This window comes from Hyperoodon ampullatus, assembly GCF_949752795.1.
Source record: "Hyperoodon ampullatus genome assembly, chromosome: 2".
Lineage (NCBI taxonomy): Eukaryota > Metazoa > Chordata > Mammalia > Artiodactyla > Ziphiidae > Hyperoodon > Hyperoodon ampullatus.
In genome coordinates, this window is record NC_136915.1 from 68236894 (window position 1) to 68250538 (window position 13645).

The 13645-nt window shown below is 32.7% G+C and overlaps 1 protein-coding gene across 1 annotated transcript in view; it reads right to left on the reverse strand.

The window, feature by feature from the left end:
* Positions 1-13645, reverse strand: part of PIGK (phosphatidylinositol glycan anchor biosynthesis class K) — a gene marked incomplete at both ends in the record, with an annotated part of 145814 nt that overhangs the window by 95862 nt on the left and 36307 nt on the right. Inside the window, 5 exons of the mRNA XM_079697661.1 lie at positions 5027-5137; positions 5359-5476; positions 7706-7802; positions 9703-9814; positions 11503-11638. Of these exons, the coding sequence (XP_079553787.1) occupies positions 5027-5137; positions 5359-5476; positions 7706-7802; positions 9703-9814; positions 11503-11638 (574 nt within the window). The remainder of the gene's footprint in view (positions 1-5026; positions 5138-5358; positions 5477-7705; positions 7803-9702; positions 9815-11502; positions 11639-13645) is intronic.

Sequence of the window (13645 nt, forward strand, 5' to 3'; positions counted from 1 at the left end):
GAAACAGCAAGAAAGAGAGTGAACTGAAAAGGGTTCACAGGGTGCATGCCTGTGTTTCCTGCTCCTTGAAAGCCATCCCAAGTTCACTTCAAATCTCATCGCTGCCACCCATCCATTAAAAAATAAAAGTCAACCAAGTAAATTTGAAGATGTATTTGGCTTTATTAGATGATTCATGAATTCGGCAGGCAGCATCCCATCTAGCAACTAGAAGGGTGCTCCCAGTACCACACTTGTTTTGATTACTATAGCTTAGTAGCATAGTTTGAAATCAGGGCATATGATAGCTCCAGCTTTGTTCTTCTTTCTCAAGATTGCTTTAGCTATTTGGGGTCTTCAGTGCTTCCGTACAAAATTTAGGATTATTTGTTCTAGTTCTATTTTAAAAATGTCTTTATTATTTTGATATGGATTGCATGAAATCTGTAGATTGCTTTGGAAAATATGGACATTTTAGCAATATTAATTCTCCTAAATCAGAAGCATGGATTTATTCTACTTATTTGTGTCATCTTCAGTTTCTTTCATCAATGCTTAGAGTTTTCAGAATACAGGTCTTTCACCTCCTTGGTTAAATTCATCTCTAGGTATTTTATTCTTTTTGATACAATTGTAAGAGGGATTGTTTTCATCACTTCTCTGATAGTTCATTATTAGTGTACAGAAATTCAGCCAATTTTTGTATATTAATTTTGTATCCTACAACTTAACTGAATTCATTATTAGTTCTAATAGTTTTTTTGGTAGAGTCTTTAGGGATTTCTGTATTATGCCATCTGCAAATAGTGACAGTTTTGCTACTTCTTCCTTTCCAGTTTGGATGCCTTTTATTTCTTTTCCTGACTAATTTTTTTTTAACATCTTTATTGGAGTATAATTGCTTTACATTGTTGTGTTAGTTTCTGCTGTATAACAAAGTGAATCAGCTATATGCATACGTATATCCCCATATCCCCTCCCTCTTGCATCTCCCTCCCCCACTCCTTATCCCACCCCTCCAGGTGGCCGCAAAGCACTGAGCTGATCTCCCTGTGCTATGCAGCTGCTTCCCACTAGCTATCTATTTTACATTTGGTAGTGTGTATCTGTCAACGTTACTCTCAGTTCGTCCCACCTTACCCTTCCCCCTCCCCATGTCCTCAAGTCCATTCTCTACGTCTGTGTCTTTATTCCTGCCCCTAGGTTCATCCTTTAAGATTCCATATATATGTGTTAGCATACAGTATCTGTTTTTCTCTGACTTACTTCACTCTGTATGATGGACTCTAGGTCCATCCACCTCACTACAAATAACTCAGTTTTGTTTCTTTCTTGACTAATTTCTGTGGCTAAGACTTCCAATACTATGGATAAAAGTGGCAAGAGTGGGCATCCCTGTTATTGTTCCTAATCTTAGAGGAAAAAGCTTTCTCAGTTGTTCACTGCTGAGTATAATGTTAGCTGAGTTTGTCATATATGGCCTTTATTATATTGAGGTATATTCTCTCTACACCAACTTTGTAAAGAGTTTTTATCATAAATGGAGGTTGAATTGTCAAATGCTTTTTTCTGCATCTATTGAAATGATCATATGATTTAAATCAGTCATTTTGTTAATGTGGTGTATCACATTATTGATTTGCAGGTGTTAAACCAAACTTGCATCCCTGGAATGAATCCCACTTGATCATGCTGCATGATTCTTTTAATGTATTGTTGAATTCGGTTTGCTAAAATTTTGTTGAGGATTTTTGCATCTATATTCATCAGGGATATTGGCCAATAGTTTTCTTTTTTTATAGCATCAATTATTTTGTTTTGGTGTCAGGGTAATGCTAGTCTCATAAAATGACTTTGGAAGTGTTCTTTCTTTCTTCTCAAACTGAAGAAGAAGTGTGTATTATCCAAAGTGTGTATTATTTTATTTGGAATAATTTGACAAGGATGGGTATTAACTTCTTTAAATGTTCGGCAGAATCACCTATGAAGCCACCTAGACCTGGACTTTTATTTGTTGGCATTTTTTCTTTTTTTTGGATTACTGATTTAATTTCATTACTAGTAATTGGTCTATTCAGATTTTCTAATTCCTCATGATTTAGTCTTGGAAGACTGCATGTTTCTAGGAATTTATCCAATTCTAGATTGTCTGATTTGTTGGCATATATAATTGTTCATAATAGTCTCTTATGATCTTTTGTATTTCTGTGATATTGACTGTAATTTCTCCTCCTTCATTTCTGATTTTACTTATTTGGGCTCTTTTTCCTTGATGAGTCTGTCTGGCTAAAGATTTGCCAATTTTGTTTATCTTTCAAAGAACCAGCTCTTATAGTTTCATTGATTGTTCTATTGTCTCTTTAGCTGTTATTTCATTTATTTCTGCTCTGATCTTTATTGTTTCCTTCTTTCTACTAACTTCGGGCTTTGTTTGTTCTTCTTTTTCTAGTTCCTTTAAATGAGTTAGATGGTTAAGAGTTTTCTTGTTTCTTGAGGTAGGTCAGTATTAATATGAACTTCCCTCTTAGAAACTGCTTTCGCTAGCAGCATCCCAAAGATTTCGGAATGTTGTGTTTCCATTTGCATTTGTCTCAAGGTATTTTGTGATTTCTTTGATAACCCACTGATTGTTTAACAGCATGTTGTTTAGTCTCCACATGTTTTGTGGGGTTTTTTTCCAGTTTTCTTTTTATAACTGATTTCTGGTTTCATACTGTTGTGATCAGAAAAGATGCTCAAATTTATCAAGACTTCTTAAATTTACTGAGACTTGGTCTGTAGCCTAACATGTGATCTATCCTGCAGAATGTTCCATGTACACTTGAATGTGTATTTTGCTGTTTTTGTTTTGGATGGAATGTTCTGTATGTATCTATTTAGTCAATCTGATATAAGGTGTCTTTTAAGGCCAATGTTTCCTTGTTGATTTTCTGTCTGGATGATCTATCCATTGATATTAAGTGGGGTATTAAGTCCTCTACTATTATTGTATTGCTGTCTATTTCTCCCTTTATTTCCATTACTATTTGATTTATATATTTAAGTGGTCCCATGTTGGGTGCACAAATGTTTACAAATGTTATATCCTCTTGTTGGACTGACCCCTTTATATTATGTAATGCCCTTCTTCATCTTTTGTTACAGTATTTGTTTGGAAGTCTATTACTACCCCAGTTTCCTTTTCATTTTCATTTTCATGATATATCTTTTTCCATCCGTTCACTTTCAGACTGTGAGTGTCTTAAGGTTTGAAGTGAGTATCTTGTAAGGAGCATTGAGAAGGGTCTTGTTTTTTTAATCCATTCAGCCACCCTATGTCTTTTGATTGGAAAATTTAGTCCATTTATATTTATAGTAATTATTGATAAGTATTTATTTACCGCCATTTTGTTAATTGTTTTCTCACTGTTTCTGTAGTTCATCTCTGTTCCTTTATTCTTCTCTTTCTTTCTTTCCTTGTTGTTTGACTGTTTTCTTTACAGTTATTTTAAATTCCTTTTTCATTTACTTTTGTGTATTTACTGAAGGTTTTTTGTTTGTGGTTACCATAGGTCACACATAACATCCTACATATATAACCGTCTCCTTTAAGTTTATAGTAACTTAATTTTGAACACATTCCAAAGCTTTATATTTTACTTCCCCAACACATTTTTGATGACATATTTTACATCTTTTCATTTCATATATCCCTTAACTAAGTATTGTATTTTTAATTAATTTTATGACTTTTGTCTTTTACCCTTTGTACTGAATTTATAAATGATTAATCTACTACCTTTTTATTTACCTTTTTCAGTGAGATTTTTAATTTAATATGTTATCTTACTATTGATTAGTATCTTTTCTTTCTAGCTTAGAGAAGTCCCTTTAACATTTCTTGTAAAATGGTGATGAACTCTTTTAGTTTTGCTTATCTGGAAAACTCCTAATCTCTCCTTCAATTCTCAATGATAACCTTGCAGGTTACAGAATTCCTAGTTGGCAGTTATTCCCTTTCAAAACTTCAAAATGTAGTAAGTAGTTTGATGTTATCAAGTCTGATAGCTTAAAGCAGTGGTTTTCAGAATTTTTGAGTTGAACCTCTTCAATAAATAGAAATCTACCTGAAAGGTTTCTATATAATAAAAGAGATCAATACAAAGCTGCTTGGTTTATGAAATAGTAGAGTCCAGAACCCTATCTACTCAGCCTCCCATTCATTCCAAAGCTCCATGAAAGCAGGGACAGTATCTGCCTCTATCTCTAGAGTACAGCCAGTGCCTGTCACTTAGCAAAAACTCAAGAAATAGTTGTGAATGAATTAAGGTATAAATTAATGAAAAAAGAATGAAAGTCATTAATTCACAGTAATTATCCAGTCTAGAACTGCTATTTCAAGCTTTTTATTATGCTTACTTTTGATAGCAACTTCAAAGTAGATTTATTTTAAAAGAGCCAATCAGTGCAGAAAATTCAGGAAAAAAAGTTGAACTAAATTCAACGGGCCACATCAAAACATGGTAATAGAAGTTGTATGGTGCACAAAAATATGTAAGAGGAGGTCTCTCTCCTTCAAGAACTTCCCATTAAGTGAGAAAAACATTTACACTCAATCAGTAAGTCCAAAAACAGACAGACTGTGACAAATGGCACAAAAAAAAAAAGAAATAAAGCTCTGAGTAGCTTTACGTATTTTACATAAATTCCAACAAGAAGACTATGGGAAGATCTCCTGGAGGAGGTAGGATGTGATTTGACTCCCAAAGAATAGGTAGAATTTCAATATGTGAATCTAAAAAAGGAGATTTCTGGTAGGGAAAAAAACATGAGCAAATGAATGAGAATAGCAAAATATCTCAAGGAATAGCAAGTTAACTAGGCTAAAGTTTTAGGCCTCTTGTAGTAAAGAAAGAGATACTAATGTAATGGGAGATTCAAAACACTTTAAAAGGCCACCATTCAGCATATGGAAGAGTGCCCTAGAAGTCGAGGAATAACAAACTTCACTTATCACATTAAGGTTAGCATAGCTATTGTGCTATAATCAAATCAAGCAAATACTTACAAGGTCATTCATATTAGTTTGGCTAGCTGGATTAATTTCCTCCAAAAATTCTAAGACATAAAATGTGTATCTATCCATAAGATGGACTCCAATTGCAGGATCAGGTTGATGCTATAAAAAAGCAAAGGAAAAAAAAGTGTATGTCTAATAGATAGGATCATTACATTACAACAAAATATTTTAAATATAATCAAAATTTCCTTCTAAGATATAAAGAAGTCTAAGAATAAGAAATAACAGATATATTTATAAAGCATATAAGTGATTCTAGAAATAGCTACACATTCCAAAGACAATGCCATTTACAAACAGGAAAGAAAAAATGCACTTACCGAGAGTGAATCTTCTCCCACTTGGCTACTAGCTAAAGCCATTATGTTAGGAGAATAAAATCTCTCATACATGGATGCTCCTTGACAAGTATCAATAATAAACAATAGCTCATTGTAGCTGAAAGAAAAGTGATAATATCTTTGACATGAATCATGCTGTTAAACATACATTAACATTTTACAATACTTCCCTAAGATGTTTAAGTCATACCTTAGTCATTTCATTAGCTAAAAATTTGAGATTTTTTGATAGAATTCCCAATACAAATTTAATATTAGAAATATTAAAGGTATAACCTGTCCAGGGGAACCACCTCAATAGAGTGCAGTAGTTGTGCCATAAAGTGGCTGCCCCAACTTCTTCCCCCTCCCTTATCTATACCACAAGATTCAGAATCCAAACACATGTTCAATTCAAATCAATATCTGGCACCCACATAGTCCTAGAAACTGAGCTAGATTCAGAAAAAATATATATATGACTTAGTCATCATACTCAAAGATCTTAAAATCTAACTGGAAGACAGACACATAAACATATAACTAAATCAGAATATGATGAGTGTTACAAATTTTATTGAAGGCCTACAGTGTGCCTGACACTAAGCTGGGGATACAACAGTCCTTGCCCTCACAGAGCTTAGAGTCTAACAAAGTCAAAGTGCTCCAAAAGCACGGAGAAAGAAACAGAGGAAACTGTAAGGAAAGGCAGGTCAGGGAAAGGTGACGTCTGACAAGGGCAGTGAGGGGTGAGTGTTATATTATTTAACAAAGAAAGGAATAGTACATTCCAGCAGAGGAAAAAGCCTGTATTAAGGCATCTAAATGTGAAAAAGTATAAATGTTTAGGAAAAAGGAATTGTATCGTGTAGCTTGGATTTGAGTTAATTTGGTAAAATGGAGAGAAATTCGTTTCAAAAAAGTAATTAAGGCAGGGTCAATCTGTAAAGTATCCTGTACAAAGTCTGGATCTTAACCTGTAAGTTTGAAGAAGCCATCAAAGGCTTTTTTAAAGTGAAAGAATAACATAATCAGCTCTATATTTTAGCTGCCTAGTTGAAAACAGGGAGCAAATAACATTTCCTCAGAGGTTTCTCTCAGACACTGGATCTATGTAAACAGCTAACACTGCACCTAAAAAGGAAGCATGGAATCTTAATATTATCCAAGCAAGGGACAGAAGGCATGATTAATATGACACATTTGTTCTGAGACAAAAATCTGTGGACACCCCTGGGGATCATAAACATCTAAGGTTATGAGAGGCAGTACAGTAAAACAATTAAGAGAGTAAGCTCTGGGACAGGCCCACTTGGATGTGAATTCTAGTACTGGCACTTATGAGCTGTATAAAGTTTGGCAAGTTATTTAATCTACCTGTGCCTCAATTTACACATTTGTAAAAATGGGAATAATAACAATATCTGCCTCATGGAGTTATTAAAATTAAACAGAACAACACATTATATAACATAGTGCCCAGCACCTAGTATACCTTCAATAAATGTAAGCTATGAATAAGATAAAACCAGTACCAAGCAAAAGCTTCCTCTTCAACACTTCTATACATTCTCCTTATGCCTATAATTCAGAATTTAGAATATTTAATTTGTAGCAGAGTTGTGTACACATTTCTCTTTTCTACTAGATTTTAAAAACTTTGAACGCACAATAAGCATCATATTCCCCTCTGTGCCACATGCTCAGAAGGTAAGTAATAAGTATTTATTGAGGGTAATTAATTTAAAAGCAGTTCAATTGCTACTTTAAATTCACTTAAGTTCATATGACAACTTTCAACTAAAAGGGTGCTTACCACAGATTACTAACAATGTATCATCCTTAATGTGAGTTGCTACAAATTTTATACTAATCCTAATTTCAGCATCTTTTTTCCAAAGAAGAAATAATGTATTCCTATCACTTGGAAGGCCCAAGATTGTGCAAAAATAATAAGTACAAGATGAAAATAAATATATGTTCACAATCCCCCTAAATAATGGGGAACTTGGTTGGTGGGACTCTTTTTTCCTCCAAACAGGATGAGAAATAACAAGAGACATGATCTTAACAGGTGAATTTCTTTCCATGCTCTTTAAGAAACCCAAATTTTTCTTCTAAAAAGAATTCAGTTCATACTTCTGTAAAATATAAAACTACTGCTGCAATGTACAATTTCTAAAAAAATAAAAAATAGTTCAGTTCAATAGAAATAACAAACATAAATCTAGAGTAGAAGAAATAACTTATTAAAATAAGTTTAGATCTCGTAAGATTTATAAATCTACTAACCATGGAAAAATTAGGTACTAATTTATCTTATGAAAAGTAATCATTTGTCAATTACCGTCTTTTTTGCCACATTTGTTCAAAAGCATCTGCAAGTTCTATGTTGGTAATTTCTTCAGAATCTTGAAATTTCAAGAAACCGTTTCCACCATGTCCTTATAGGAAGAGTCAGAAAGATCAAACAGACACTATTTTTAATGCAAACTGCACACATCCAGATATAAACATTCACTTCATTCATGGCAATATTTTAATATCACTTGTTATTTTATACTCTAAAATAAAAAGTACTGTAAAAACAAATAAATTTAATTTTCTGCTATACCAATTAAAGAGAATAATAATAGACTATGTACAAAATCGTAGATATAATATATATTTAAAAGATTTCTATCATTCAGTTTTAGAAAAGCACATTTATACTTTTTTCACTGGCTCCATTATTATGTCAGAAATGAGTTTCCATAGATAAAAATTTCTCAAATACCAGGCAAACATTTTTGGTGAGAAAAGAGTTGAAGACACTAGCTAGTCCCATGGTAAGCTAGCACTATTCACAGTATATACTTGAAATGCTGTATCAATAGGAAGTGTAGTTCTCACCTAAAACTTGATGTTTTCACAATCATCAACCACTGTCCCATGAGAGTTGACCAGAAGATTATGACATTTAGAATGCATGATAGAGCCAGTCTGCCTGGATACAAACACTAGCTTTACTACTTAATGACTGTGTTATTTTAGGCAAGTAACCTTTCTATGCCTCAGTTTCCTCAGATGTAAAGTAAGAAAAGTATCAGTAAGGCCATCATTAGCGTGCCTATATAGGTCCTTTGTGCAGATTTTAAAAAGGTACTTCCCACTGGGTAACAAAGTAGAAAAATCTGTGTATTTCAGTGCTCCCACTGAATATAAGCAGTCCTGTAAGCTCAAAAATGGTTAATGGCTATGCCATAGGGTGGGTTAAGGGAAGAGGAATATTTCTCTCTCCCATTAGACACAACTTTATAGCAGGGCACACAGCTGAGTAAGTGTAAACATATACTAGATCTCAGCTCCCACTCACCACCCGAGCCAGACACTTATGTGCAGTGCACAACCCACACAACCATATATGACAGACTTGAAAATCGGCACCTAAATCTTTAGATTGTTGTGAGGATGAAATGAACTAATATACACAATGATTAAGAATACTGCGTGATGTATAGTAAGCCTCAATAAATATTAGCTATTACCGTTTTTATTATCATATTATCATAATTATCAACCTTCCCGTTCTCTTACACGGGTTGGCAAACTTTTTCTGTAAAGGGCCAGGTGGTAAATGTTTTAGACTTGTGAGCCATATGGTCTCTGTTGCAACTCCTGGACTCTGCCACTGTTATGTAAAAGCAGCCACAGACAATACACAAAACAAATGGTTACAACTGTGTTCTAATAAAACTTTACTTCCAAAACAGTAGCCCTTCCATGGGCCATGGTTTGTCAATTCTATCTTAGATACTGGAATTTCTCCCATACCTGGAGCTATCCTGAAAGAGGATCAACAGACTCAGAAAAAAATGTTGTAAAACCTTTTGTTTAGTACATCAAATAAAGTCAAGCTACAAAACTGTACTTCATCCTATTTGCCACAAAAGCTTGAAAATTTCTTGTAAATGTCAGATAAACTAAAATGAAAATTTTCCTGAATTCATTAACTCTGCTGGGTTAATTTAGAAAGTTTATAAATTGATTGTATTTTAAAAGCTGTAAATAAATGCAACATGATAAAGAAAAGAAGACCACTAAGTAGGGGTCACTGTCTTGCTGTATGACATCTAAGAATCATTCTGCACCTGTTTTATCATCAGTTGATGAGTAATACACTGTTTTCAGATATCATTTCAAGTTGTTATACATTATGAGAAAAGAGAACTTCATAACAAACTATCAAACTACTTGATCCAAAAATAATTTAAGATGTTTAAATTTCTTTCCATGCAAATTCCTTTTTGAAAAGAGTTGCAACATATGCTATCATTAAATATCTAAATTATAAAATTAAATTACCTGTCATATAAATAAGAATATTACTCCTATCATCAGAAAGAAGACGTTTTGACCGAGGTGTACTAGACGGAATCCTCCCAGTTAATACCCGTAAAAAATTTTCCACAGTTACCTGAAAAGAAAGTGAAAAATCAGATGAAATAGAATTGAGGGAAACCTGATAATTGTTTCTTACTTTCAAAAACATTCCTTCTTCTTTCTCTACGTATTACTCAGCATAAACTGAAAATAAAACCTAAAGAGAAATATAACTCAATTAAAATATATTTATTTAAATGTATACCTCAAACTAACTTTGTTTCCATTTTTTAAAAAATACTAAAAACTAACAAATAAAAACTACCTTGGGGAAAAATAGGTTAATTAGACATTTAAAAGTTCAAATGCTATACAAAATATTGCCAAAAACTTAAAGATTATCAATCTGTCTTCACAGGCAATTCTTTGGGAAGATACAAAATACAGAAACATAAATAAATTCAACAACACTATAACTATTGCAATTAATATGTGCAACTACTTAGTCAATTCTAGATTAACAATGAAAGACAGGTCCGTAATAAATTATAAAAATAAAACCATAAGGATAGATCCATAAATAATTCCCAAATTATGCATCTTTGATTTTTTAATGCATTTTGTTACTTAAATTTCATTAGGGATATCTTTAACATGTAAAAAATTCATAACACTGTAAACCAGATTTCCCAACCAGGAATTTCTGGACATCTGGGATTCTTTGAAAGATATTTAAAGTCTTGGGAGTATAATGCTAATTTGAAGTTATACTATACAGATCTAAATTTAAAAAGCAGAAAATCAATCCAGCTTTCTTGTTCGACTTTTCCCTAGATCATGAGTATGTAAGTGTGTGTGTGTGTGTGTGTGTGTGTGTAAGCTATTTGGTTTACATTTTTCCCGGAAGACAGCAAAATGCTAAGTGTTTTTCTTTAACAGGACTTTTTGTTGGTTAACAAGGAAGGGAAGTATTTGGTCTACATTTTATAATGACTAAATAAACAAGAAAAAGTCCAACATTCATAAACATTTAACTGTTGAACAAACATTTTTGAGTGCCTTCAGAAGGTTACAGGAACTCTCTAGGTGCAAGATACATAAGATACAGGCCATGTTCTCAAGCAGCTTACAGCCTGGGAAAAGATATTCTTTTTAAATTGCTTCAGAAGAGGTCTGGGAACATGGGAAATTGTGTCTTACTTTTGGTAGACTTGGTAAAAGGGGAAGGATTATTGAGGAAGACTTCATCAAGGAAGACTTCAAATTTTAAACATACAATCTGTTAAGTTTAAAATGAAGTTTCAAAGGGAGAAAATATAATGCCATTTTTTCAAATTTACATTTTTATTTTTAATCATACATGCTAAAAACAATGGAAGCATATTAAAAGTGATTACCTCTAAGTAGTGTTAGTCACTTTAATATTTTCACAATATACTTACTAAAAATATAAAACTTGAAATTTTAGATCAAATATGAAAAACAAAGAATACACTTATTATAAAAGAATGTTGATACATTAAACCTCAATAAAATACTCTAATAAAGAAGCCAAGATAAAGTTGTTCTATCCTAGATACATATATGAAATATTCATGTTGTGATAGTTTTACTCATATATTGTTTCCTTAATATGAACTCCAGAAACAGAATTATAGCAAGGTTTCAGTGACAATCATGTACAAAGTTTAAAGAAAAAGAATAAGGTTATTTTATTCTACCACTATTTTAAAGCTTAAAAGTGAAAATATTTCAAAAATGTTGCTAAACTAAACAATTTACCTCATAACTTCTATAATCCACTTCCACATCATCTCCATACACATTTAATTCCATATTCTTGTGACTAAACACTGTAGCTGGTTTAGGATTTCTAGGGTTGCATGCCATATCATCTGCAAGCATCAGAACAATGTGACTAGGAAAAAAAATTTTCAGTAAATATAGTGTACTATTTAAATAAAACCAGAAAGGTAAAAACAAACATATTCTCTTTATATAATATGGTAATTATCTTCATTCTTTCTTTATTAAAAATAACTCAAAATAATTATTGAGGACATATTTAAAAGAACTTTAATTATTTTTTTCATATCTTTATGTAGTGTAAGTTTTAAAGTCAAGAAATTAGAACAATCTGTCATGAACTTATCTGCAGAAGTTGAAATTAACTAACTTAAATTTTTTTCCCAACACAGTATACTTTATGCCATATAGCAAAAGGAAGCTAAGATGGAGCTACACTGTCCTCCCAAAACATTTTTTTTAATTTTAGTAATATTTGAAACTCTCAAGACTTACTGAGTTAAACTATGATATTCCAAAGAATCTACTTTTCAGAATCTCAAATGCTTAAGTATGAAAACATGCAATCCATCAGCAAGTGTAATCACTGTACCACAGGAACACATCTCCAATGCAATCATTCTTCACTGGCTCCACTCCATCTCCCTGACACCAGCCACCATCATCTCTAGATGATGCTGGACTAGGTGCTGGATTAGCTCCCACCTGGCTTCCCACCTCCACTCTCACCCTCCCATGGTTCATGCCCCTTATAGCCACCAGAGTGACCTTCCTTAAACAAGTCAAATCACTAAACTTTCTCACTTAAAACCGTTCAAGAACTCCCCATTATAATTAGAGGAAAACAGAAACTCCTTACATAGTCTAAAAGGCTCAATGTGGTCTCTGTATGTCTAACTTCAGCCTCTAGCACCCATGTTCACGATGCTACTTCAATACTGTTCCAGGAATATGCCAAGCCTTTACCAATTCAGGAGCTACTGATCAAACTTAGACTTCTCTCCTCCCAAATCTTCATATCATTCAAATCTCAGCTAAGGTACTCTATTCTCACTTCAAGTTTTCTTTTCTATAGGTCATTTACGAATCTGAAATCCCCATCTTCTCCCACCACCACCCCCCATTAGAATATGAGCATCTCTCTGAGGGCAGGGGCTTTTATCTCTCCTGTTCACCACTGTATCACTCAGGCTTAGTAACAGAGCTTGGCATATAGTAGGTATTCAATAAACATTCATTGAGTGAATGAAACATTTTCATTTTTGCTTTTATTTTCTTTGACAGAAAATTAGAAAGTCTCTCTTAAATGCTTCTCATCTTGATCTTTCCATTAAAACTGGTGAACATGAATCAGGCAATTCTTTATTCTACCATATACTTGAGCTTCCCAAACATAAGGGAAAAATTAATGTGGCATATGTAATTAGTTTGGCAAGAGACAGCAAGAAGAAAATGTTCTGCTGCATATGGTCCAAATACATTAAAGTTCAGAACTGAAACACTGTGATTTTTCTTGAAAATTGGCTAGGTTTCTATTTTGAAAGGGTTCCAACCCTGCCACATTCAAAGATCAGATCTTCAGCTGTTACTGATTCATACTCACAGAATGGTGAAAGTTATTCCTCTTAAAGTGGAAAATATATCTTCTCATTTTAATAACTTAAAATGATTTATATTAAGTTATTATCAATCATATCTTTTCTGTTATAAGCCACTATTAAACAAGAATGAACTGACCTATAAATCTCAATATAAAAATAAAAATATTCCTTTAGGTCATGTTTTTGGTTGAAGGTTAATTTCGTTCCTTGAAATGAAATGATTACTTAATATCTATACAATGTCAATTTCATAAAGAAGTAGTCACTTCAGCTTAAAATTATAAACTCAATCAACACTTTTCCTATGGATAATTTTGAGTTTCAATATAAGTACTATAACCTTTGGTTAACATAATCAATATATCATAAAAAAATTCATTATATCTGTAGATAATAAATAAAAAACAGGACAGAAAACAGACTGAATTTTCAAAGGTTTAGGAATTCAACCACATATTCTAATGCACTGTTTCTGAAAGTTAAGAAATGTTCAGAACTCTTTTCTGGAGAAAAAAAAA